The sequence below is a fragment of the Lepidochelys olivacea genome (assembly GCF_965140295.1).
Source record: "Lepidochelys olivacea isolate rLepOli2 genome assembly, chromosome: 1".
Classification (NCBI taxonomy): domain Eukaryota; kingdom Metazoa; phylum Chordata; order Testudines; family Cheloniidae; genus Lepidochelys; species Lepidochelys olivacea.
Genome location: NC_140411.1, coordinates 325,551,667 through 325,576,706, shown reverse-complemented (window position 1 = coordinate 325,576,706; position 25,040 = coordinate 325,551,667). Strand labels below are relative to the sequence as shown.

Sequence of the window (25,040 nt, the reverse complement as noted above, 5' to 3'; positions counted from 1 at the left end):
TGAGGGCAATCTCCTTTATTTTAATATTTTTTCATTACTTTTAAAGTGGTAAAAAATAGCACCTAAACACATGCTAAGGCTGCTGTCCTTTGGGTTTTCTAAATTTCACTCTTCATAGCAATATTTCCTTTAAAATGTTTCTATTACACAATTAGGTCAGTGGTCCCCAAACTGTGGGCATGCCCCCCACAGATGGGCATGGGGGAACTATTTTGGGGGGGTAATAGAGCCCATGCCTGCCCCCATTGGGGGCAGGGAGGGTGCACAACCCAGCCCCACTCTGCCCCTGGCCTTCTGGCCCCCCAGCTCCTAACCGCAGCTTTGGCTCTGCTCCCAACAGCAGTTTCGGGGGGGGGGGGCGCAGACCAGGTGGGGGGCATGACTGTAGAAGTTTGGGGACCACTGAATTAGGTAAATAAAAATGCACTTTCTTTCCAATTAAAAGGACTTAATGTGATTGCATATGGCTACTTTCATATGTAAATATGGTTGTGCAGCACATTAACATTCATGTGATAAAGGAAATAAGAGGAAATACCTGATCAGCAAGATGAGGAAGTTACTCACCTTGTGCAGTAATGCAGTAACTATGGTTCCTTAAGATATGTCTGTGTCCCTGTGCCGCTGATCAGAGATCTTTGGCGTCTGTTCACCTGGTGCATGTGTGGCTCTTCGCCTGCCACGAGGCTACCCAGCATGCGCGGGTGAACCCTCCTCAGTTCCTTCTCTACTGCAGAGCCAAAGACAAGAATTCCGAAGTAGAGGGGAGGTCATGGAGCACCTACAGAGATACATCTCAAAAGAACCATAGTTACTACATAAGGTGAGTAACTTCTTCTTCAAGCAGTGTCCCTGTGGGTGCTCCACTGTATGTGACTCCCACCACTGGAGGCTGGGGCTTCAGAGTTGAGGCTGTTATAGATGATAGCACCGTGACACCAGATCTGGCATCTGCAACCAAGCATCCCAGGATGGCATAATGTTCTGCAAAGGTGTGAGCAGATGCCCAGGTAGCTGCTCTGCAGATTTCTGATATAGGGACATCCTTGGAGGATGCAATGAAGGAGGAGACTGATCTCATAGAATGTGTGCGTATTGAAGATGGGAGTGCTACATTATGTATCTGGTAACAGAGCTTGATACAATTCAAGACCCATTTGGAGAATCTTTGAGCTGAAATTACAGTACCTTTTGACTTATCTGCCAATGGAGAGGAAGAGTCTGAGATTTTCTGAAAGCTCTTGTTCTAGGCCATGGCTCTCCTCACATTGAGCATATGGAGGATGGCTTCTCTTTTATCCTGATGATGTTTAGGATAAAAGGTTGAAAGCTGAATAAGCTGATTTATATGAAAAGTGGAAGTCACCATGGGAGTGAACTTCAGATGTGGTTGAAGAGTGATTTTGCCAGGGAAGAACACAGTGAAAGGGGGGCAGGGGATGTGTCATCAGGGCCATATTTCCCCTATCCTTGCTGAGGTAATGGTAATCAGGAATGCTATCTTCATTGAAAGGTGAGTTAATGAACAAGTGGCCATGGTTTCAAATGGCTGTCTAGTCAGTCCTTTTAACACTAGGTTGAGATCCCATTGAGGAGTGGGAGGTCTGGGTTGGGGAAAGAGGTTTGCTATGCCTTTGAGAAGCCTCTTTGTGGTCAGCTGGGAGAAGCTTCTACCCCCTGGTGGAAGGTTGCAATTGCTGCTAGGCAAACATTTACCAAGCTGATAGACCCAATTTCTTGAGAATTAACAGGCAATCCAGAATTACTGGTAGGGTGGCTGCATTTAAGGTGACACCTTTGGGCTGACACCAGATTTGAAATCTCTTCCATTTTTGTAGGTAGTGTGACAAAGTTCCAAGCCTGTAATTGTGGGTCCTGCACTTCCTGGCAGATCCAGGGGCCTCAAACTCACTAAGGCCCCAATGTGTCCTTCCTTTCAGAGTGTAGTGGCCAGAGTCACAGCCTATTGAGTTACTTTCATCACAGGCCAGCATGGGAGATGGAAAGGGGAAATACCCCAGTCTTTGTTGCTCCATAGAGCTTATTAGGTCCATTCAGGAGGTGCCGAGTCTTGCTTCCCCTCTCAAGGGGATCTCTGTAGAGTATGAGAGGGGAGGGGAACCTGGGTCCGCCCTCTGCTTCGGGTTCCAGCCCAGGGATCCTAAGGCTAGCAGCTGTGCATTTCCCTCCACCTCTAAATGCTGCTTTGATTCCCTGGGCCACTTCCCCCATGGTCCCCTCTTCCTAGCTTCACCCTTACCTCAGGATACAGCAATGCTTCCTCCTCCAGATCCTTTCACCTGGGCTCTCTCCAGGGAACTGGAAAGGAAAGCTTTTAAGCAGTCTGAGTGAGACCTTGATTGGTTCCACCTGTCTCCATTAGCCTAATGACCTTAATTGGTTAATTGGCATCAGGTGCCTTGATTGGCCTGGAGTAGCCTTTGTTTGGCTCTCCAGGGACCTGCTGATCCTGAGGCTGATATACCTGCCTTCCCCAAATGTTATATCCTTCTGGTCTGACTCCCTCACAGTAGGTAGTATGAGTAGCTCCCTTCCGATGTGTAACAGCACCTCCAGTACCTCCTCAGAGCAAGATGTGCTAACACCATGAAGGAACCAGGCTTTGAGTCACAGAATCTGCAGGTTGGGATGGAGTGCGCGTCCTGCATTCTGCAACAGCAGATATGGAGTGATTGGAAGAGTCATCAGTGGTCATAATGTCAGCTGTGACAGGTAAGGGTACCACATCTGCCCGGTCCAGGTGGAGCAATCAATGATGTTTGCTTTCTCTTTTTTCACTTTCAACAGGACTTTCAGAATTAGAGGGAATGGGGGGAAAGGTGTAAAGAAGACCCTTGTCCCATAAGAGTGTCCTTCATGAAGTGTCATCCAATACCTGCTCTAGAGCAGTACTGAGGATATTTCTTGTTCTGGTAAGTAGTGAACAGGTCTACTGTCTGTGTCCCCCATTGCTGGAATATGTCGTGTAGGACCACTCCATTTATTCCCCATTCATGGTAGAGTGAGAACTTGCAGCTGACATTTTCCACTGTTGTGTTGTGTATTCCTTGGAGGTATTCCCACTGATATTATGACATTGTGGGAAATGCACCAGTCCCATAGCTTTAGCGCTTCCATACAAAGGGAGTGTGATCTGGCCCTCCCTGACGGTTTATGTAATACATGCAGGCCACATTGTCCATCATGACTTTTGTGTGTGTATGTGTGCGCGCGCATGCGTGTGTGCATGTGAGAGATCAGCAGGAGGAAGTGAGCACACACATTTGACCACTCTGAGTTTGAGGAGGTTGATGTGAAGGCATGTTTCAGATGGTGACCATTTGTCCTGCACCATGAGACCACTGAGATGTGCACGCCAGCCTATGAGGGATGCACTGGTGGTCAGGAGTAACGATGGGGGAGGCCGAACAAATGCAATTCCCATACATACATTTACTGGGTCTTTCCACCAGTCCATGGATTACTTGACCTTGTTGGGCATCGAAAAAAATTTATGATCTCTGTTCGGCCTGTAAACCAAACTGAACCAGGCTTGGAGGCATCTCATGCATAGTCTGGCATGAGCTATGACCGATGTGCCTGCGGTCATATGCCCTGGGAGCTGGAGGCAATCTGGCCAAGATTTGGAAGCTGGATTGTATGGTCTAACAGCATGGATAGGCTGAGGAATCTGTGTGGTGGGAGGAACACTTTTGCCTGGATGGAGTCAAGGTCAGCTCCTATGAATTCTAGTCTTGTACCGGTGTTAATGTTTATTTGTAGACCCAGATTCTGGTACAGATTCAGTGGTGTCTGGGTGACTCGCTGGGCTTTGGCAAAGGAACTGAGAAGGCAGTCATCCAGGTAAGGATAAATCATGATTCCCTGAGAGCATAAGTGAGCTGCTACCACCAAGAGAATAAGCTGGGGGCCAACAAGAGGCCAAAAGGGAGTACTCTGCACTGGTAGTTCTCTTGGCCTAGCATGAACCTACGGTAACATCTGTGACTCAGTATGATGAAAATGTAGAAGTACGCATCTTGGAGGTTGAGGGCAGAAAATCAATCTTCTTTCTCTAATGCTGGAATAATCATTGATAGAGTGACCATCTTCATATATCTGAGCGCTCTGAGGTCCAGTATGTGTATCCAACCTCCCTTTTTCTTTGGTATTAGGAAGTAGCAAGAATAGAAACCTTTGCCTCTTAGATGTATGGGCATAGGCTCTATGGCTCCTATACTGAGGAGATGGCTTACCTCCTGATGTAGCAGACTCTCATTAGAAGGGTCCCTGAAGAGGGATGGGGAAGGGTGTTTGGGATGGGGGAGGGAGGAGAAATGGATAGCATATCCATCTTGGATCATCTCCAGCATCCAATTGTCAGAGGTTATCCATTCCTACATGCTTCAGAATGAGATAAGATGGTCTCCAAAAGGGATAGGTGGGGTTAGTGAGGAGATATTGAGGAGACTGTTCTACAGGCACCTCAACCAACCCATCAAAACTGCCACTTCAAAGTTGGGAGCTAAGAGAAAGTTGGTTGAGAATCTGACTGCTGTCGCCCAGGGAACCTAGACTTCTTCCTCTGTGGCTCATAAAATCTCTGAGTACAGTGAGTGGGGCTTGAACGGTGGCTGAGGGCTGTACTTTCCTTTGTAGACAGGAGTATAGATCCTAAGGGATTGAAGAGTTGCCCTAGAATCCTTCAACATGTGAAGGGATGTGCTGGTTTTCTTGGCAAATAACTTCGTCCCTTCAAAAAGAAGGTCCTCCACTAAAGTTTGGACTTCTTTAGGGAAGCCAGATAAATGAAGCCACAAAGCCAGTCTTATCACAATGGCTGTGGAAATGGAGTGTGCAGCCGTGTCAGCTGCATCTAGTGTGGACTGGAGGGACATTTGACCAGTTGGCCCTCATAGGCTATGGCCTTGAATTGTTTCTTGTGAGAATCAGGAAGTTGCTCAATAAAGGAATTGAGTTCTATGTAGTTCTGGTCGTTACATTTTGCCAACAAAGCCCTTGGTAGTTTGCTATGCGGAACTGGAGCGTGGCTGAGGAATATGCCTTCCTGCCGAACAGATCCAGGCATTTCCAGTCCCAGTCATAAGGGGTGGATTTGAACTGGTGCTAGCAGCCCTTAGAATAGACTGCATCCACAGTAATCAAATACGGAAGCAGATGGGAAAAGAGAAACTCAGTGTCCTTTGCTGGCACGCAATACTTTTTGTCTAGCTGCTTGCATGTTGGTGGGACTGCTGCAGGGTTCTGCCATATGACTTTGGTGGGATCCAGGAGTATCTCCTTAATAGGGAGAGCCACTCTGGAGGAGGTGGAGGAATGTTGTCCATCAGCTTGTGGTGAGACTTAGTAACCTCCTATAACAGTATTTGCAGGGCTTCAGCCACTCCCTGTGCCAAGTCCTGGAATAATTTGCAATCAACCGTCAATGGTGGAGAGGACATCACTGTCTCATCTGGTGATGACGATAAGTGGGCTTGAGGAGTGACTTCCTCCTCCACCTCAGCCTCTACTTCCTCCTTGCCTGTTCAAGGGGTTCAGAAGCTCCTGAAGCTGCAGCTGAAGAAGAGTGTCTCCTTGTTTGCTGGTGTGCCACACTACAGGCATGGGAGGCTTGTTGTCTCTGAGCCTGCCAAGGGTCCTAGTATGGCTATTGTGATGGGTAGGGGCCTGGCAGTTGGTGCCACAGTTGACCAAACCAGGGGGACAATAAGTTGGATGTCCATAGTGAAACTAAGCCCCATATGACAGGTGAGAAGAGCAGTGGGAATCCATGTCTTCTTGCTCACTTTCTGACTCCAATGATGAGAAGGGCAGTGCAAGGCAGGAAGAGTTTGGTAAGTCCATGGCTCTGGGTGAACTCTGTAATGAGGCCCCAATACTGAGTAGGAGCAAGTCCGGTGTATCAGACACCGAAAGATCCATTGCACACCAGAAATCTGGCAGTGTGGAAGGCATCAGTAGTGGAGGTGGCTGTCTGTCCCAAGAGGCTTGCACCGATTGGGCGGAGAGGTGGACCTGGTAGTGAGTTCTGTCGGTGTCTGGTACATTGGGGTCAGTACTGGTGCTGACATCTGTACTGTGGGAGCCTTTCCCGGAGAGGATCTTCTATGTTTTCGCGCTTCCACAGTACCGGTGCTTCGTTGTCCTTGCCCATTGGGTCTTTAGGTAGTCTAACCTTGCTCAGTCAGCTTGGTATCACACTTGCCCTGGGTACCAGATTTAGATGGCTTCAGTGCCATTGATACTGATAGTTTCCAGCTCGATTGGGGCTCTCTATGGGGACTCACTTACCTTTTCTTAGAGACCTTATGTGAGTGGCTCATCTCTGTGGGTTCATCTCCCTTTGAAGGGTTGTGGTGAGAGCTCCTGCCGGGACTGCAGAGGTTGAATGGCCGACTCCATGAGTAAGAGTTTGAGTCTTAGCTCTGTCTTTCTGGATCTGGGCTTCAGTTGCTGACACAAGCCACACTTCTGTGGAATGTGCTTCTTTCCCAAGCAGCGAACACACTGCAAGTGTTCATCAATCACTGGGATAGATTCCTTGCAACTGAGGTACTTTTTGAAGGCGGACAAGCTGGGCATCCTTGTCCATGGGATTCCCCCCCACACATTGGGGTTGGGGGAGACAAGCTTTTTTTTCTTTTTAGGCACGGCCAAATAAAATAAAATAAAAAAAAAAACAACAAAAAGCTTTGAGGGAAGGTAAAAATTAGCAATTCTAAGAGTTAACGATCCACAAATGGACAGCTATAACTCCATTACTAGCCAAGGACAGTTGAGAAGGAACGGAGGAGGGTTCAACAGAGCACACTGGCCAGCCTTGTGGCAGGAAAGGAGCAGCGTATGGGCTGAGTCGACACTGCTACCAAACTTCTCCGATTAGCAGTGCAGAGATGCAGACACATCTACAGTGGAGCAACCACAGGGACGCTACTTGAAGAACAACTATCACTTTTAATTCAACTGTTTCTAGACAAACAATGGCTCCCAGTTATAGCAGTTTGGAAGAACAGGGCATGCAAATTCATTCATTACATCATGTTGAAACGGAAAATAAGAGATTTCACCACTGTAAAGAATTACAATAATTTGGCTTGAAAAGAACCTTCTGCTTTTTTATAAAAATCTGGTTCAAGTAGAGTGAACTCCATCTCTGATTAAAGGATAAAGAAAAAAATAGATTAAAAATATACTTAGTTAATTGTAAGACTTCAAGTCTTAAGTCAGGATTTTATATATTTACACATAAATTAGAAAATTATCAGCACTTTTATCAACTTTTGATTAACTCTATATCCGTATCAGCCAAAACAGAGCTGTAATTTTGTACTTGTTAAAACAATTCAGGCACAGATTTTCTTTGCATGCTATTTATTGTTGTCACTTGTTCTGAAAAGGAAATGGTAAGTGGAAAAAGGAACTGAAAATTTGTTTAGCTTCATGGTACTGAGAGCTGTAGTATTCTTTTTAACTTTCTTAAACCACAGTAATCTTGATACCTGCCAGTGCAACAGTGCCTTGGGATTATTTTCTCTCTTTTCCCAGAAATGTTTACTCCATTGTTGTATGCATATATGCTGGTTTTTACTTTACAAATGAGAATTTAGCATTTTATAAAAAAAGGATCTAACACAATGAAAATGTCAAAGTAAAATGATATCATATAAAGTCTAATGGTATTGCTTAGGTAAATAGGGACAGTTGAATCAGAATTTGTGGGACTGAATGCAATGCAAGGCTTAGATCAGGGGTGGGCAAACTTTTTTTGGCCCAAGGGCCACATCAGGGTTGCAAAACTATATGGAGGGCCGGGTAGGGAAGGCTTTGCCTCCCCAAACAGCCTGGCCCTTGCCCCCATCTGCCCTTCCCACTTCCTGCCCCAACTGCCCCCCTCAGAATCCCTGACCCATCAGCCCCCCTCCTTGTCCCCTGACTGCCCCCTCCCAGGACCCCTGTCCCTAACTGCCCACCCGGGACGCCTACACTATCCAACCCCCCCTTCTCCCTGTCCCCTGACTGCCCCAACCCCTATCCACACCCTCGACAGGCCTCCCTGGGACTCTCATGCCTATCCAACCCCTCCCCCCCGTTCCCTGTCCCTTGACTGCCCACCCCCTAAAACCTCCGCTCCCTGTCCCCTGACTGCCCCAACCCCTATCCACAACTCTGCCCCTGACAGGCCCCCTGGGACTCCCACACCTATCCAGCCCCTCCTGTTCCCTGACCGCCCCCACCCAAAACCTCTGCTCCATCCAACCACCCCCTGTCCCCTGACTGCCCCCCGCGACCTCCCACCCCCTTACAATGCCAGAGCCAGCCATGCCACCCACCCAGCAGGAGCAGCAGGCCAGTGCTGGCGGCGCAGTGAGCTGTGGCTGCAGGGAGAGGGGACAGCAGGGGAGGATGCCGGGAGCTAGCCTCCCCAGCTGGGAGCTCAGGGGCCAGGCAGGATGGTCCCACGGGCCATAGTTTGCCCACCTCTGGCCTAGATCCTGGAAGCACTGATGGTCATGCCAACTGACTCCAATGAGACTACTCACACACTTAAAGCATTGGCAAGATTGTGGCCCAATTCATTATTGTATTTCTAAGCAAGTGTCAGGGTTCCCTCCCCACTCCGAACTCTAGGGTACAGATGTGGGGACCCACATGAAAGATTCTAGCAGCTTAGGTTAAAAAACTCCCCAGGCACAAATTCTCCCTTGTACTGTGGGTTTAAGTAATGTTGCCACCACCAAGCAATTTAACAAAGAACCAGGGAAAAGGACCACTTGGAGTTCCTCTTCCCCCAGCAATCCCCCCCCCCCAAACACTTACACCCCCTTTCCTGGGGAAGCTTGAGAATAATATCCTAACCAATTGGTTACGAAATGATCGAAGACCCAAACCCCTGGGTCTTGGAACAATGGAAAAATCAGTCAGGTCCTTAAAAGAAGGATTTTATTTAAAGAAAAGATCAAAGAATCACCTCTGTAAAATCAGGATGGTAAATACTTTACAGGGTAATCAGATTCAAAACACAGGATTTCCCTCTAGGCAAAACTTTAAAATTATAAAAAACCGGGATAAACCTCCCTCTAGCAAAGGGAAAATTCACAAGTTTAAAACAAAAGGTAATCTAATGCGCCTTGCCTTATTTACTTATTCTTTTTGTAATATCAGAGACTTGTACAGGATGGTTATAGGAGGAGTTTTTTTGACCTGATGCTTCTCTGCTTTCCCCAGAGAACACACCAACAAAGCCTTCCCCCTCCCCCTGCCAAGATTTGAAAGTATCTTCTTTCCCCATTGGTCCCTTTGGTCAGGTGCCACCCAGGTTATTTGAGCTTCTTAACCCCTTACAGGTAAGGAGGAATTCTAGGCTACCCTTAGCTGTATGGTTATGACAGCAGGTTACAGTATCTTTAAGGCCATTCAGAAAATCCTTAAGTGAGGCAAAGCACTAGAGGGAAATGGTTCCCACAGAAGTAAGCCTACTTAGTAGATAGGCTATGTTGACCAGTGAGATGCTTATTTTTAGAGTGAAATTCATCCCAGCACACAGCCTGAGCAAACAGACTATGTGAAAAGAACTCTGATAGTTGGAGGGATGAAAAAGAACTGGATAAGTAATTTGTAATAAATTTGATAAATTTCACTTTGTGAGTTGTCCAAGAAAGGTTCATGATATTCTTCATTTATTACTTGAAATTTGACACAAAATTCCTGTGAATAATTCTTTTGTAGCTTATTCATGTGCAGCTTGTTGAAATGATTTAACATTCAAAATCTGAGCTGTTTTGATAGGCACGTAGGATATTTCTGTTCCTTGACTGAATAAGTAACACTTAGAATCAAGTTTCCAGTGCGGGTACTCATGGCTAGGAGTTCTAAATTTGTCTGCTAACATTCTGTTTCTGACAACTTTCTGAACAATAAATGCATTTGTGAGAATATCTGCAGAAAGTGAGTACAAAGGTGGAACAAACACCATCAAAGGGAATTACTTTAGCAACTGGAATTAATGTTTGAAAATGTTCAATATTTGTTCAGCTCTACATGGAATTCACTGTGGCTTATGGGCTGCCTGTATAGTCCATTTAGTGATGGTATCCACTGTACATTTCCGGGGGTTCAAAGGACTCAGGAGTAGTCTCTTTACCCCACCCCTCTGTACAGTTGACCCTAGGGCTTATGAAATTCAGACTTCAGACTATGACTTCAGCTCTGCAGTAAATTTTCACCCTACATGAAGTAAATAACTGTCAATTATTTAAATATGTCTTAAAACCTGCACGAGAACATCACATGATCCCACATTACTAGGTATATCTTACCTTCCTTCAAAAACATGATTCAGCATTTTGCAGGCACTTTCAGCCACTTCAGGAGAGTCTGAATGTTTCTTCATTATGTCCAATGCATTAATGTGTATTCCTTTTGCCAACAGAACCTTTCTAATACTTACTACAACATGAGAAAGCATGATATGAACAAACATATATATTCATGTATATATTCATTTAGGCTGTGATCCCGCCAACATCTGTGCATCTTCTAACTAGGAGAAGGCAAGTAGTCCTACTGACGTCAATAGGACGTCTTGCTCATTTGAAGTTATGCATGTGTGTAAGACTTTGCAAGGCTAACACTTTATTTACAAATTTATATACATACAAACTAGAATTGAAAATAGTATAGGCTGGAGTAGAGTGTATTTGCACAACTTAGCCCATATATTTAGGATCTTAAAAGTGCCTAATGGGAACAAATACTGCCAATATTTCCAGTTATGCAAAGTCACCATTATGGGATGCAGGATTTATCATTGAGTCTATTTTTAATAGTTTATTTTATTTCAAAATAACTTTTACTGTGAATTGTTCTTCTGTGATCACGCAGGAAACCGAAAACTTTAATTTTCAAAATAAGGCTCCAAAAATAAGTGTTACTTTCTGCATGGGTCCAAAGTCTTTCAGTTTCACCAACATAACTCCATTTACTTTAATCCATAACTGAGATCTGATTCCTATTAAGTAATGAGTACATCATACCTGAAATAACACTGCAGAATAGAATAGTCGTGTTTATACCACACTGCCTCCTGTACTGGTCATCATAACTATCATTAACTCCTGCCTTTCAGAAGCTAGTATGTACATTTCAAACCATTATGTAAATTGACTATAGATTTCAAGATACTTCTCCTCTATCTATTATTTCTGCGTTAAGTACGTTATTTTAAAAGGGAAAAAAAAGCAGTGGGAGAATTTAAAAAAAAAAAAAAAAAAAAAGGCAAAACTCAGACCTTGGGCTGGGATTTTTAGAAGGAGCTTAAGAAAGTTAGGCTCTCAGCTCCCATAGGATTTCAATGGGAATTGGATACCTCCCTCCCTTAGGCACCTTTGAAAATTCCACTCCTTGTTGTAATAAAATTGTATATCATAATGTATACATACTGTGTTTGTATATCTATAGCTATTAAAATCCAAATATATAACTTTTTGCTCACATGTAATTAATACATCTGCATGATTTGGGTTTATGGAGAAAGAAATATTGTTACATGCATCAACAACATTGTACGATACAGTTCAATCTGTCAATAATTGTATTGGGAGGGCCTGGAGGTCTAGTGGCAACATAATGCAGTCTCCGCTGGGGGATGAGTGTTAGGGTGCCAGTCTCTAGGGTGCCTCACTCTACCTAAGGCTATCAGGGGCAGGAGCAGCAACAGAACGAGGGCCATGATCCTGGAAATGCTTATGTGCATGCGCTCTCCGAACCCTAATCCCTGATGATCTAATGTAAACATACCCTATAATATTACTGTAATGAATTGTTGATGAAGGCTGACAGTGAAGACGAGGGTATCTGGTACTAAATTTCCTTACCATTTTGTTCTGATAAAGTTGCCAAGGCATTAGCAGCTGCCTGAAACACTTCTTTTGCTGTGGAATGCATCAGCATGGCTAGCATTGCTTCTCTGTGTATGGGGTACCTTTCACAAAAATAAATAAATCACTGTATAATGGCCATATTACAATGATTATAATACATGCTTAGGAATCTATATTAGAATTAAGTGAAATTATTCTTTGTAGATCATAATACCAGGTTGTTAATATTTTGCCATTGCAATAGTTAAAGAGAAAGCCCTTTAAATAGTTGCAAACTGCACATATTAGGCCAAATTCCTGTCTCCCTGACATTAAATGGGAGCTTTGTCTAAATCAGTCAAGGTCCCCAAAAGAATACAATAAACTGTATTTCAAATTTGGCTATCATGGCATCTCTGAGAAGGAGGTAACAGAGATTCTACCTCTGTCTCGCCCATGTCCAGCTTCTCCTCCCTGATTCCAGTAATGCCCCCTCCACCTCAGCTTTCCATCTAATTTGGGGGCTTATTCCTCATCTTTTTCTCCCAAGCTACCAGGTGGTTCAAGCTCCTCTCCCAGCCCTAATCTTTTGGGAACAGCAGCAAGCTGAGTGTCTTCAGGCAGCATCCTCTGCCCTAGGTATCGCTGCTGGCCCTGCCCGTTTTGATGAATTAGAAAGCAATAAAAGGGAAACAAAGTCAATTAATTAACCACGTGACCTAACAATGAGTTTTGAACCCCTCCGTGCTCCCAAATATATAGTTCAAGTTATTACTACTGACTGTTTATCTTCATCTCCAATTTTCTTATGAAGGTTGCATTGGTACATCAACAGATTGTTCAAAGCCCAACAGGCAGCCTCCTGAATTTAAAACAAGAGCAAAATAAAATACTTTTAAAACAAATACAATTTAAAATAGCTACAAATTATTTTTAAAGACATTTTATAAATAGTTCCATTATTTTTGCCACTCTGTTGTGGACGTTAACACATCAAAAACAGATAAAAAAAACAAACAGTTATGAATAAAAATACTAATTCAGTCACAATTTGTTATCCAGGTTGTTATGATGACAGAAAGCCTCACTTTATTTTTTATATATATATATTACATACATACACACACACCTCATGTTCTTATTGATGTTTTATTTCATAAACAGAGTTTAGGAATTTCTCTGGCTTGCTTTTGTTCAAACAAGCCATGGACCATCTCTTTTTTCCACTGTGCTAAGTTGATAAGGGAACAGACACTGACCATACAAGCTATGTGTCTCATTCTTTTTTTCAGAGACTTGTGGCTCTTGGGTTAAATTTATAAACACTTATATTTCTGTTCTCTTATACTGTGGTATGAAGGCTACCGGGTACAATCCCGGGCCCCACTTCAGCCCCCTACAAGGCCTTGCATTGGTCCGCTGTACCACCTGTGAATTATACCCTTACTGACTACATATGCATGATCTGAAGAAGTGACTGAGACCAGCCCATTGAGGAGATGAACTAATGGAGAAGTGACAAGCATTGATTCCTAACTCCAGTTCAATCATCAAGAGCTTATCTATGTGAGAAAATGTTATTGTGTTCAAACATGAATGTGAAGAACTGAGTTAGCTGACACTATGCTGACCATTACTGACCAGTCAGTGTTGGCTAGAATAAATCATTTTCAGTGTCATGTCAGCTAATGATGATCACAAATAGGATACATTTCTCTTTATTCAGACTTCCCTTTACTATAAATAAATAGTTTGTTAGTCAAGATTCACCTACTGATTTGGGGGAATATTTAACTTGTTTCAAAAAGAAAAGGAGGACTTGTGGCACCTTAGAGACTAACCAATTTATTAGAGCATAAGCTAATTTATTTGCCAAGAGAAGAATATTCTTCACAAGTGGGTCTCACTCTTATAAAAGGTGTAATCTGATGGACACAACAGAAGATATTGTAACTGAATGAACATACTGTTTTACAGCCTGTTGGGGTTTGTTTATTTATTTATTTATTAACAATCTTGAGTTCTCTTGCTTCTCTAAATCATGGCACCCTCTAACAGGTGGAAAGAACCTTTCTGTGAAAAAAAGTGGGGCCAACATGTCTGCACTTCTATCATGAGAAGCCATTATTAATAATTAAGCAAAACCCAATCTTTATTTCTCCAGACTATAATTTTAGTACATTTGAGAGAATTGCTTTGCTAAACACCTTAACTTGTGCATTTAATTTTTTTAATTTTCTCTCTCTCTCACTCACACACACACACTCCCAAAATTCTTACCTGTACATCTACGTTTTTTCGGTGCAATTTTAATGCTTTATAGCATGCTTCCAGCCAATATAATTTTTCTCCCTCTTCCTCTTCTTTTCTTTCCTCTAAGTCTTGATTTAAAAATATTGTTTCCGCTTGAAAATAAAATGACAATCAATATTTATTGTGAAAATAAAAGATTTAGGACTTGTTCTCACTCTGAGTTACGCGGGTGTTCATCTCTGCCTATGCGGCTAAATCAGATTTAGCCAAAGCTGATTTTACCAGAGAAAGGTGATATACGCCAGTCCCTTCGAGGAAGGATGAAAACTTCTGATACAAGTTCTGCAACAGATTTTTCTCATTTTCTTTGACATTATGAAAATATTTTAAAAAGTTCATTACAGACAAGAGGGTTTTAAATTAAATGTAGTTATGTCTCAGGCCATATCTCTAATTTAAAAATGCATGCATATGTTTATTTTCATGTTCACAAAGAATACTGCAGATGTTAAAACATGACCCTACGACACTTCTACACTGCCATTCATCACAGAGTCACCGTGATCTTCCAGCACTCTTCTGTCATTTGGAAAAGAAGGGTACATTGAACTGGCTAAGAGAAGTATTGGGCAAGAGTAAAATAAAATGTGATTTTTAACAAGCTGGTTTTAAATTGTCAGTGAATTTCAGTACTTATGAAAATGAATGGTTGCCAACACGGTACTAAAGGTTACACAAAGTAGGCACCATTCTGCTATCTGCTACACCTTTGCTACCCTTATTCACATGAGCAACCCAACTGACTGCAATGTGACACAGAATTATTCACATTTGTAAGGGGTTACAGGATCACACCCCTAACAAATTAGACTCCCACATTTAAAAATTGTGGCCTTAATGCAGCTTCAAATAAAGCTCAAAACTTTCAGTTTATTTCTAGAACACAGACACCATCCTGCTGGGAAACAGAAGTAAACTGCCATAACGGTATTAGTATGCAGATACACAAACCAATGATCGACCTTAGATTCAGAATTCCTATATTCACTACCCTCAACAGTTTTTAAACTAAGAAGGGATTGCAGCCTATGAATAGATATGTTAGTGCTCATCAAAACAGTATACCAACTGAGTGGAGGGTAGGTGACGCGGTTAACTGGTACAGATACTGGCATGCTACAAACAAAACAATGAGCTCTAACAGGTAAGCAGGAAAAAACACTGTTGCATACCTAGCCTTGTTAAGCCCTACTCCTGTTTGAAATCTACTAATGACAAAATACAGAAGAATTATGAAACCACAGGAAATTACGCTAGCACACCAACTGAGAATATATAAGTGTTTAGGTAATTAGGAAGGAATTTACTTACTGAGGAGAGCTAAACAACTGAGTGCTGCAGCCTGTAACTTTGCATTTTCAGAGTATCTTATAACAGCCTTCACAATGACTTCATGTACCTCATTTAATACCAGAATGTTGAAAAAATTTCCTAAAAATAGATTAAAATGTTATCTGAATATATCTAGCTAGATCTATATACAGAGACAATATAGCTACATCCACACATACTGTGCTTGAAGAAAAACAGCAGATGAGGCAGTTAATTTGTTTGACATAGTAAGTAAATTGCTTTGTGAAATGAGGATAACTGGCCAAGAATAAGAAAAACAGGGAACTGGGTACTTTGGTTTCTCCTCCTCTTTCATGTAGGAAGGACTCCTGAGGATCCTCTATATTCCACTGAATCCTTCAAAGAGGATTTTATCTACCTTCAGATGAGACTTGCTGGATGTGACTCTCTAGCGCCTATAAACACCATTCCTTTAGGCAGCTACAGAAAGTGTTAATGAAGAGCAAAATGAAGTGCCCACCTCTGTCAAAAAGCAGAGTGTGCAGCCACTGCATTATTTCCAAGCTATTGCTGCCTTCAAATGACTAGCTAAAGTATAGACCTGAACTTTGATTTCTGCACTGACACTTGACTGACCCTATAGGAGAAGCTATTTAGCTGTTTTGACCTATATTCTGAAATAGAGATCTCTCCACACAAAATAGATCAGGGTTTAGCACAAGCTTCTAAAAGAGTTTACACATTTTGAAACAGTAGAAAGACAAATATCTTTGCTGTATATATAATGAGCATCTCTAAAAAGAAACATTTACTATGGTATGTGCAGCATTTCCTGCCGTAGGTTCAATGTAAGGAATACTGCAAAGAACAAACAAATAAAAACCAAATTTCCCTATGCCCCCCAAGGAAAATAAATACTACATGTACATCTTACTTTAGGAGTACCCACTTCATTAAACATATTCTGCTAGTTACATCTATTGTACCTGATATTTAATTTTGTTTAGTAATTCTTAATTAAGAGAGAGCTGAATCACTCTACCAATATGACAGAAAAAAAATCAAAGTTTTAAGAAGGACTAAGTTTTCTCTAGCCCTTCAGATGAAATGTAAAACTGAAGAACATACCACTTGTGGTCTGATGGTGCTTTTCTGACACACAATAGGAAGCGAACCTTACTTACTCCAACTCATTATAGAGTTGATCCTGCAAGGGGCTGAGCACTCTCAAATTTCTATTGCCTTCAATAGGAGATAAACAGGATCAGCACCTTGCAGGATTGAGCTCTACGGCTCAAATTTAAAAAAGCACTTAAGCACATCTGCATCACTCTGAAATGTCTAACTTAATTCACCTTATAAATGGATATAGTATTTTTCTTCACCCACTATCCTGTTATGTAGTGGTGCCCTGTTCTTTTAAATAGCTGTTTCTTCCTGCATTTCTTTATGTAGCTTACAGGCATTCAGGTGCTTAGGTATAAACCAATTTGAGAGCCTCTCTCTAGAGGCTCATCTAAAAGAGATGAGTATGAACATATGACACAGATAATGAACATATTTTGTACTGTAAATGCCTTTAAATTACCAGATCATGTTCAGACCTGCAAGAGTGGTGATTCTGTCTTGTCATAGTTGAACATGAGCTTTTGAATTTGCAAGCTTTCACCACTTCTCTAATTTGAGCATAAAAACTATAGATGAGACAGAGTAAGACTTAACTTGACTGTGTGTTACACCAGGCATAACCAAAAGTAAAATATCAACACGTCAGACTGACACTCTAGAAGCAGTCATACAATTCAGGAGATCCAAATCCAGGTCCTAAACTTTCACCCAAACTTCTCAGGCAAGCAGGGGCTGCAGAGACTATAGAGCATAACACTATGTTCATCGTGAGGGTGGAGGAGCACCTTGTTTTGCTCTTGATTAACCGTAGTCAGGACTGAAGCATTTCTACGATCGAGAAACAACCTGGTCCAACTTTCCTTGACCAGAAAAAGAGTTACTGTGATGTGAATCTTTGGGAGCATTATAAGGAGGATACATAAGTTCCCAAAGGACACTTTCTACAAGAAAATATAGTATCATCAGTTGTTTCTCAGGTACTCCGCATCAGCACCTCAAATATGAAATCCTAGAAGGAACTATCTTCCATGCTGTAAGAACTCTAAAAAGAAGGCTTGGATACTATGCACACATAGATGTCATTGTTGCCTTGTGCTTCTCCTGTCTGTTTGTTGTATCTAGCTCCTCTAACTTAGCTTGTACTTAGAGTGTAAGTTTTTCAGGGTAGAGGCTGTCTTTTTGTTCTGTATTTGTACAGCGTTGTGCCTACGTGACTGGGGCCTGAGGAGCTACCACAATACAAATAAATTCTTTATTGCCTGGCTAGATATAAACATTAATCTAGTTCTACTCTAAAGGTTAACTGGTCATGTAATCTTTTCACTAGCAACACTGTCAGCTGTTAAAGAAGCAAGCAAACCATGAAAAACTTCAGTATAAAATACTGTTTCATGAACTTACCAAGTGTAAGCTTGTGCAACAAACAGCAACTCACTTCCTGAATTGGTTCACTGTTGGGAAATGTTTTCATCATTGCCACTATGACATTGTAACATCTAACATTTCCAGACATGAGCACTTCAACATTGCTGGCTAAAGTAAAAAAAACAACATTGTTATGCTTCTTAAATAAGAAAAAATAAATGATAAGGTTTGAATATATACATGTATTTCAAAAACTGGATCTATACTTTGGTTTCAGCCACTGTGACAATTTTTATTATTTCTACTTATTTCCACAATGAAAGACATTAGCTAAAACCTATATTTACAAATGCTATTTTACTTCAACTTAGAGTGTGAATTGTTACTGATGTGCTTCTATTACATAGTTAGCCCTTTAACAGAAATAATACTTTTTACTTATATAGCACCATTCATAAAGAGGTCTCCAAGTGCTTTACAAATAATAATTAAATCTGTAAACAGGTAGGTAAATATTTCTTTGCACATTTTACAGATGAGTAAACAGAAGTATACAGTATTTAAGTGATTAGCCCAAGGATATACAATACATCAGTTCAGTGGCAGGGCCTGGAATACAACCCAGAAATGTTGACCCCTAGTGTCCTGCTCTAACCATTGTAATTCTAATCTCCTCTCCTTTGTGGGCAAGTTAACATCACTTATTTTGGCTGTTAGCTCTGCCCTATGCCCACTCAATAGATAGAGAATGCTTAGAAGTGTTCAGCTAAGGTATGCTTCTGGCTTTTTGAATGATGTGCTGAAGTGCAGGTTTTAATTACAAATATTTCTACACCTAGTTTAAAGTGCAAGTAGTATATAGCAAACAACAACAAAAAATTCTTATTAATGATTAGTGAAAGAGGCTGAGCAGATCATCTTCCAATAGAAATGGGGACAAAAAGCAGGTCTGCCTCTATTAAGTCAGGGTATGTCTACCTAGCAATTAAATGTCTACCCAGCTGGTCAGGATCAGCAGACTTGGGCTTGGGCTGCGGGGCTGCAAAATAGCTATGCAGACATTTGCGCTTAGGCTGGAGTCCAAGCTCTGGGACTCCACAAGCGGGAGAGTCCAACTGAGCTTGTAAGAATTCTGAAGCAGCTTACTTCAGAGTAAAAGGAGGCCACATATTTTGTTTCAGCACTAAGTAACCACAATGTTTAATTAATATAATTCTTAGCAGCTGAGAAACCACCTTCATTTTCAAGTGTTTACTTTTTTGATTTCTCAGTTATGACAAACTAAACTTGTGTTCAACAAACAGTATTCTATACACTTCACAAATAATTATAAGAGTAGCCCAAATATACAAAAAAAGACTATAGAAAGCTTCCACCCAAAGAAGAACAAAAATAGAGTGGATCTTAAATAATGGAACAATCGAGCAGTTCTAAGCCTGTGAGGTGCCAATAGCTATCCAGGACTGGGTGGGCACAGAGGGATTCAAGGCTGCTCTCACATTCTAGTCTCCCACCTTCTGCTAAAGCAGATTTGCTCAGCCACCTAAACCGGACCTCCTCAGATGCCAAAAGCCATCCAGTGCACCAATGCGTATGGCTTTCCTTTGAACTACTCTGGGAATTCATGAAGCAGCATAGAGAACATTTCAGAACTGAATGTCCTGGTGTGAGTGATTTGAAAAGACCGATAGCCCCAAATATTATAGTAATGCACTTACATGGACCAGCTAATGAATGTAAAGAATAAAGTGCCGGAAGTACTACATCTTCTTTTTCTTGAAACTGTTTTAACACATTCAGTATGATCATGTGATCTTTGCTTTCAACAAATTCAGTCAGCTGCTCTTCTGGAACTAAATTGAAAAGCAAACAGATGTAGTATGTTTTAAGGAAATAATATACTTGTACAGCTTGCTATTAATTAAAAACAATTGTTTTTTTTTTTACAAAGTTTTCTGATATTTATTTTATTCCTTTTGCACAAGGTAAGTGTTCTAGAGACTAAAATCCTTTCAATAATTTAAGACTTTTCTCAGCATTGTCTTCCTTTGGGCTAAAACCTTTATGATACAATAACAAACTAAATGGGAACCGTTAACACCTGTTTTCTATCAATTGACTGCTCTGTTGCTTACATAAGTAAGAGATCTTAAGGTTGAGCTGCAGCAGCAGCTATGCCGCTGCAGCGTGTGTGCGCGCGCACGCGGTGAAGACACTCTATGGCAACAGGAGAGAGCAAACCCACCCTCCTGAGAGGCATAAATTTTGCTGACATAGGCGGTAGTGTAGACATAAATGGATTAACTAACTTGATCAGTTTCTCTTTTTGCATATGGTTGAGATGCAGTGTAAAAACTGGTAATTTCTTTCATACATTAAAATGAGTTATTTTATATAACTGAATTTTAAGCAGAACACTTTATTGAAACCAGTGACGAAAACTGCTTAAAAATCAATGTCATGATATGGTTTTATAGCTGTGAGCTCTTATAGAAAATAAAAGTATTTACAAAGAGAATCAAACCCTAAAGTTGTGGACATAATGACACATTCCACTTATTTTTTAGAATGAGCACTGACATAACATCATATCTTTTACTAGTTTTGTAGGCCTTTGCCATTGTACATGTCATGTATTAAGCATATCTGAGAATATAGTGTATTAATTATGTACTACAGCTGCTTACCAGTGTACATTGCATTAAAATTTTGGTTGTTTTAGAACATTTGTATAAATGGATAATCCAACTTATATGAGTAAAAATCCAAGAAAACATTAATTCTAAGACAAAATTCTCAGCAGCAGCATGTCAAATGAATGGAGCATGTGTTTTGCATTATTAGTCTATTTGTTCATGTGGCCAAATCCTGTCACTTATCAATTCAAAATGGAATAAATAACAAAATTCAGTGGGAGTTTTGTTTGATAAAGGAGCAAAGAATTTAGTCCAAATATAATATAATAGTAATTATAAGAAGAAAATTATCAAATCCAAAAAAAAAATTGAAATAATTACATAAATTATATTTTACAAATTAAAACATGTATGACACTAATATTAATTTAAATTTATACTTCCTTATCACCAGAGACCGTGAACAAAATTGAGATATTATTGTGCTAGGTTTGTACAAGAACATGTGAAGATATAGCCATTGTCCCTATTAGCTTAGAAGACAGTGACATAGGAATGGTGGAGAGAGAAATACTAATTGTCTGATATTTTTATATATGTTCTGGCAGAAGCAGAGGAGTGGAGATTTGTTTATAGGTGTTGAGCAGAGATAGTTGTGGGCTCAGTAAGGGTGTTGCATTCCTTAAAATTAATTTTAAAACAAGATGCTTCAATTTGATTCAAGACCTGCTTTAATAAACATATCATGGTCTATCAAAACCAGCTATGGCAAGTAAAAACTATTTTGCAGGTTATCAGTACATAAAGATTTTCTTTTTCAGAAGAAAATTTAAAATAACAAATGATTATACAGTAAATGTGAAATTCTTCAAACCTTTAGTAATTTCAAAAACATTAACAATCAGAATCACAATTATTCTGAAGTGAAAACATTTACACATGGACATTGGACTGACTTTTAGCAGCACTAAAGTCAATGGAGTATTTTCTCGTATGATCTTGAAAGCTGGATTTTGTATTGATTCACCCAATCAACTGAGGTGTGATCCTTTCTTTACTTATATAAAAATATAACACAGTTCAGAACTCATAGCATGTATTTTTGCAGCTAGGTAGTCATCTTTAGTTTATTCCCAAATTATGAATCATTACATCATGATAAACTGAAAAATATAAATACCTTTCTCAAAAAGCATGTGCAAAGTTTTACATCCATACTGCTGGATTTCTTCATTGTTTGGGAAGGTTTGCATAGCATCAAACACCAACAAAAATACATCTGTCTCTTCATCTAAGAGCATAATTGTAATTATATCTATACAGCAGAAGAGAAAATGAGACGTGATTACATTCTGTACTAAGCTACATGGATCATTTCTGTCTGAAGCATGGTACTTGATTGATAAAATTACAAATTATTTCATACTATCTTTAAGAGTGTTAGTTTTGTTCTTCACTATGATGGGTTGAATCCATGTGTTGTTACAGCAAATAAGGGTTTCCCAGAGTCACTTGCTGTCACTAGGCCCAATCCTTCAGTTCCTATGCAGGCAAAATCCAAATGGAACAATTGCCTGTATAAGGACTGAAGCATCAAGCCAACTGCTTGTATTATAAGAATAAAAAATGCTTATGACATTTTCTACATGTCTTGAACCAGTTTTGTTTTAAATTAACATGGGTTCTTTAAAAGTCTATGATATACTCTGTCTATTGGTGAAAGTGTCTAGTAAATAGGTGACCATGTAAAACAACTCATCAGAAGGCTAGGGTTAAAACAGCCTTGCAAAACTCCACTCAACCACTCACCTATGACATGTAATTTTTCTGATGGATGAGTAAAATATCATTAGGTTCTTTCATGATAATGACCACCACGGGAAGGGTGTATTTTTTGTTGGACTAATACATTTTCATGACAATTTTTCAAGGTTGTGTTAAAGAAAAGTAGGATTCATTATGCGTACTATTTCAATTGCAGCTATTCTGTTCTATTCAGAACCTATAGTATGTAGAGAATGTATAGTCCTACAGCTCTGCATTCTCCTTGGTTAGGCAGTTCTAACTGGAATATAATTAAAAGTATACATACTATATATATATATATATAAAAAAAGAAAGAATAATTTAAGTTCTTTGTGACAGAAAATACAGTTTCCAATACATTTTCTGAGGTAAGACAACCAAAATGCAGTGATAAGGGTAAAGTTTGATTCATCAGTTACATCTACTGTAGCACTGGGAGAAACAGTTTCAGTAAGAAATAACCTGCGATAGAATAACTAGTTGATAGATTAGGAGCACTGGGACATATGAGACTGAAGGAAAACTACTAGCAGTAATCATTCACTAATGGCCATATTTTGCCATTGTTATTGTTCATATTGAGTAGTACCTTGGTCTGCAAATAGGGCCTGACCTAAAACTTGTTAAACTCAACGGAATGACTACCGCTGGCATCAACAGGCTTTGGATCAAGTCCATAGTCCTCACTACAGTTGAACCTCAAATTTATGAACTAATTGGGGATTGAGGAATTCATAAAATCAAAAAATTCATAAAACTGAACAGCTCAAAATTACAGTAGGTTCGGTGCCTAACTTGCAGAATGATGCATTGCATTGCTTTCTTCTTGTTCTTCAAACCACTGAAAAGTTATTTCCAATGCACAGAAGACACCAGAATGTGAAGGGATGTTGACTTGTTCTTCCACAATGTCACTTTCATTATGTGATTTTTTTCCATCGGGAAAAATGGTTCCTATAACTGACTGACTGTAAGATAGGTGTTCATAAAATTGAGGTTCTACTGTATTTGTACAGTAAGATATTACTTAGTGAGAGTAAAGGTGGCAGAATATAACCCTTGGGGATACCCATTAATTTAAGTGGGAATTCAAAAAGTTCAGCATCTCACAGGAAGCTCTCAGGGTGTAGAAGGATCAGTGTGTTAGTGAGCAGAATGATATAAATTACTGTGTCTCCAAGAGAATCTGATTTTTTCAGAAATACTAGCTATTACAAATGGAAGCATGTCAGAATCAGTTAAACTTGCCCTTCCAGTTAGTAAGAAAAATTACATAACTACTCAGCAAGCATCTGTTACTATGCTAATGCTGATGGTTCTGAACAAAAATTCTTAGAAGCAAAAATGAAAGTCTATATTTTCTATTGCCTTGCAGCCAGTGGAGTTCTATACACCTGTGCAAAGTGAGTGCAAAGTAGGTGCAAAATACTATTATTACAATTTTGTAGCGTTTACTCCTACTTTGCACAGAGGTGCATGGCAGAGAAGAATCAGGCACAATGTATTGAATAACCTATTTTATATTATAGTCTACAATTAAAAATATCATACCAATTAGGAAAGTAGAATGCATAATACCTGAAGAGAGTAGTAGGTTTAGTGTCTTGAGTCCTATTATCAAGAGGTTTCTGTTTGCATTGTGGATAGTAAGCATTTTAAGAATATGCCTAAAATGGAAAAAAATATTAATACTAATCAAATGTTAGTTCAAAGTATACCAAATACAGATATACAGCAAACACTTGCTTCAAGAAATAATTTTTTTTTAACCTAGGGAAAGCTTTTTAAAGTCATTTTTAGCTCCACCTCAAAGAAATTTTATACCTTTCTGTCAGTTTGGTTTTTTAAGCCATCAATGACCATAACTAGTTTTTGATATTTTATTTCTATATATTATACTTTGTTTATTGAGACTGTATATCTTTTAAAAAAAGAAAAAGATGTAATGATAGACAATTATATAACAAAATGGAACAAGATAAAAAGACCCTTGTAAATCACTAACTGCTGAGGAACAACTTCTGCCATTAGATACACATGCACAATTCCCACTGAAGTAAATGGGGATGGATATGCATGAGAGCAGAATCTGGCTCTAGGGGAGTAAAATGGTAAAAAGAAAAAAAGGGATGCCAGTCATACCAATATACACATAATAGGCCACATGCTGCTGGGTTTACCAGCAAAGCAACTGAGGAAAAAACAAATTTTCCTCACAAATTTGAGTTCCCTCACAACTGTCCCACCTAGGAGAAAGGAGTTCACCACCCTGTCTAGAACAAATGGTCTCCAATATCCATGTAGATCTTTAGACTCCCTAGAAAACAGACATACCGGCATGGAGTCCCAAGCTCACTGGTCTTCCCTCTCCCTCACTATAGTATGATTTGCAGCATGTTTCAACCCACAGCGACTCCTGGACACATTCTCCCCTGGAAATCACAGGGTCCCATAGGAATATGCTGGGAGATTAGCTGGTTCTCAGCCCTTCCTGCCCCTTTCTCCAGACCCCTTTCTTTGAGCTGAAGAGTCCCAATCCAATAGAGTGGTACCTTCAATGTCTAGGAGCCAGGGATGAGCTACCAGCAGAGCAGGTACTCTATTCACTCCTCATGAGTTT

At 40.3% G+C, this 25,040-nt stretch overlaps 1 protein-coding gene across 1 annotated transcript in view; it reads right to left on the bottom strand.

Moving 5' to 3' along the window:
• LRRK2 (leucine rich repeat kinase 2) overlaps positions 1-25,040 on the bottom strand; it is a 120,017-nt gene that overhangs the window by 74,578 nt on the left and 20,399 nt on the right. The window contains exons 4-12 of the mRNA XM_084616554.1: positions 23,999-24,087; positions 21,795-21,929; positions 19,697-19,831; positions 18,015-18,146; positions 15,504-15,623; positions 14,160-14,284; positions 12,662-12,741; positions 11,895-12,001; positions 10,338-10,467 (exon numbers count right to left, since the gene is read on the bottom strand). Of these exons, the coding sequence (XP_084472680.1) occupies positions 10,338-10,467; positions 11,895-12,001; positions 12,662-12,741; positions 14,160-14,284; positions 15,504-15,623; positions 18,015-18,146; positions 19,697-19,831; positions 21,795-21,929; positions 23,999-24,087 (1,053 nt within the window). The remainder of the gene's footprint in view (positions 1-10,337; positions 10,468-11,894; positions 12,002-12,661; positions 12,742-14,159; positions 14,285-15,503; positions 15,624-18,014; positions 18,147-19,696; positions 19,832-21,794; positions 21,930-23,998; positions 24,088-25,040) is intronic.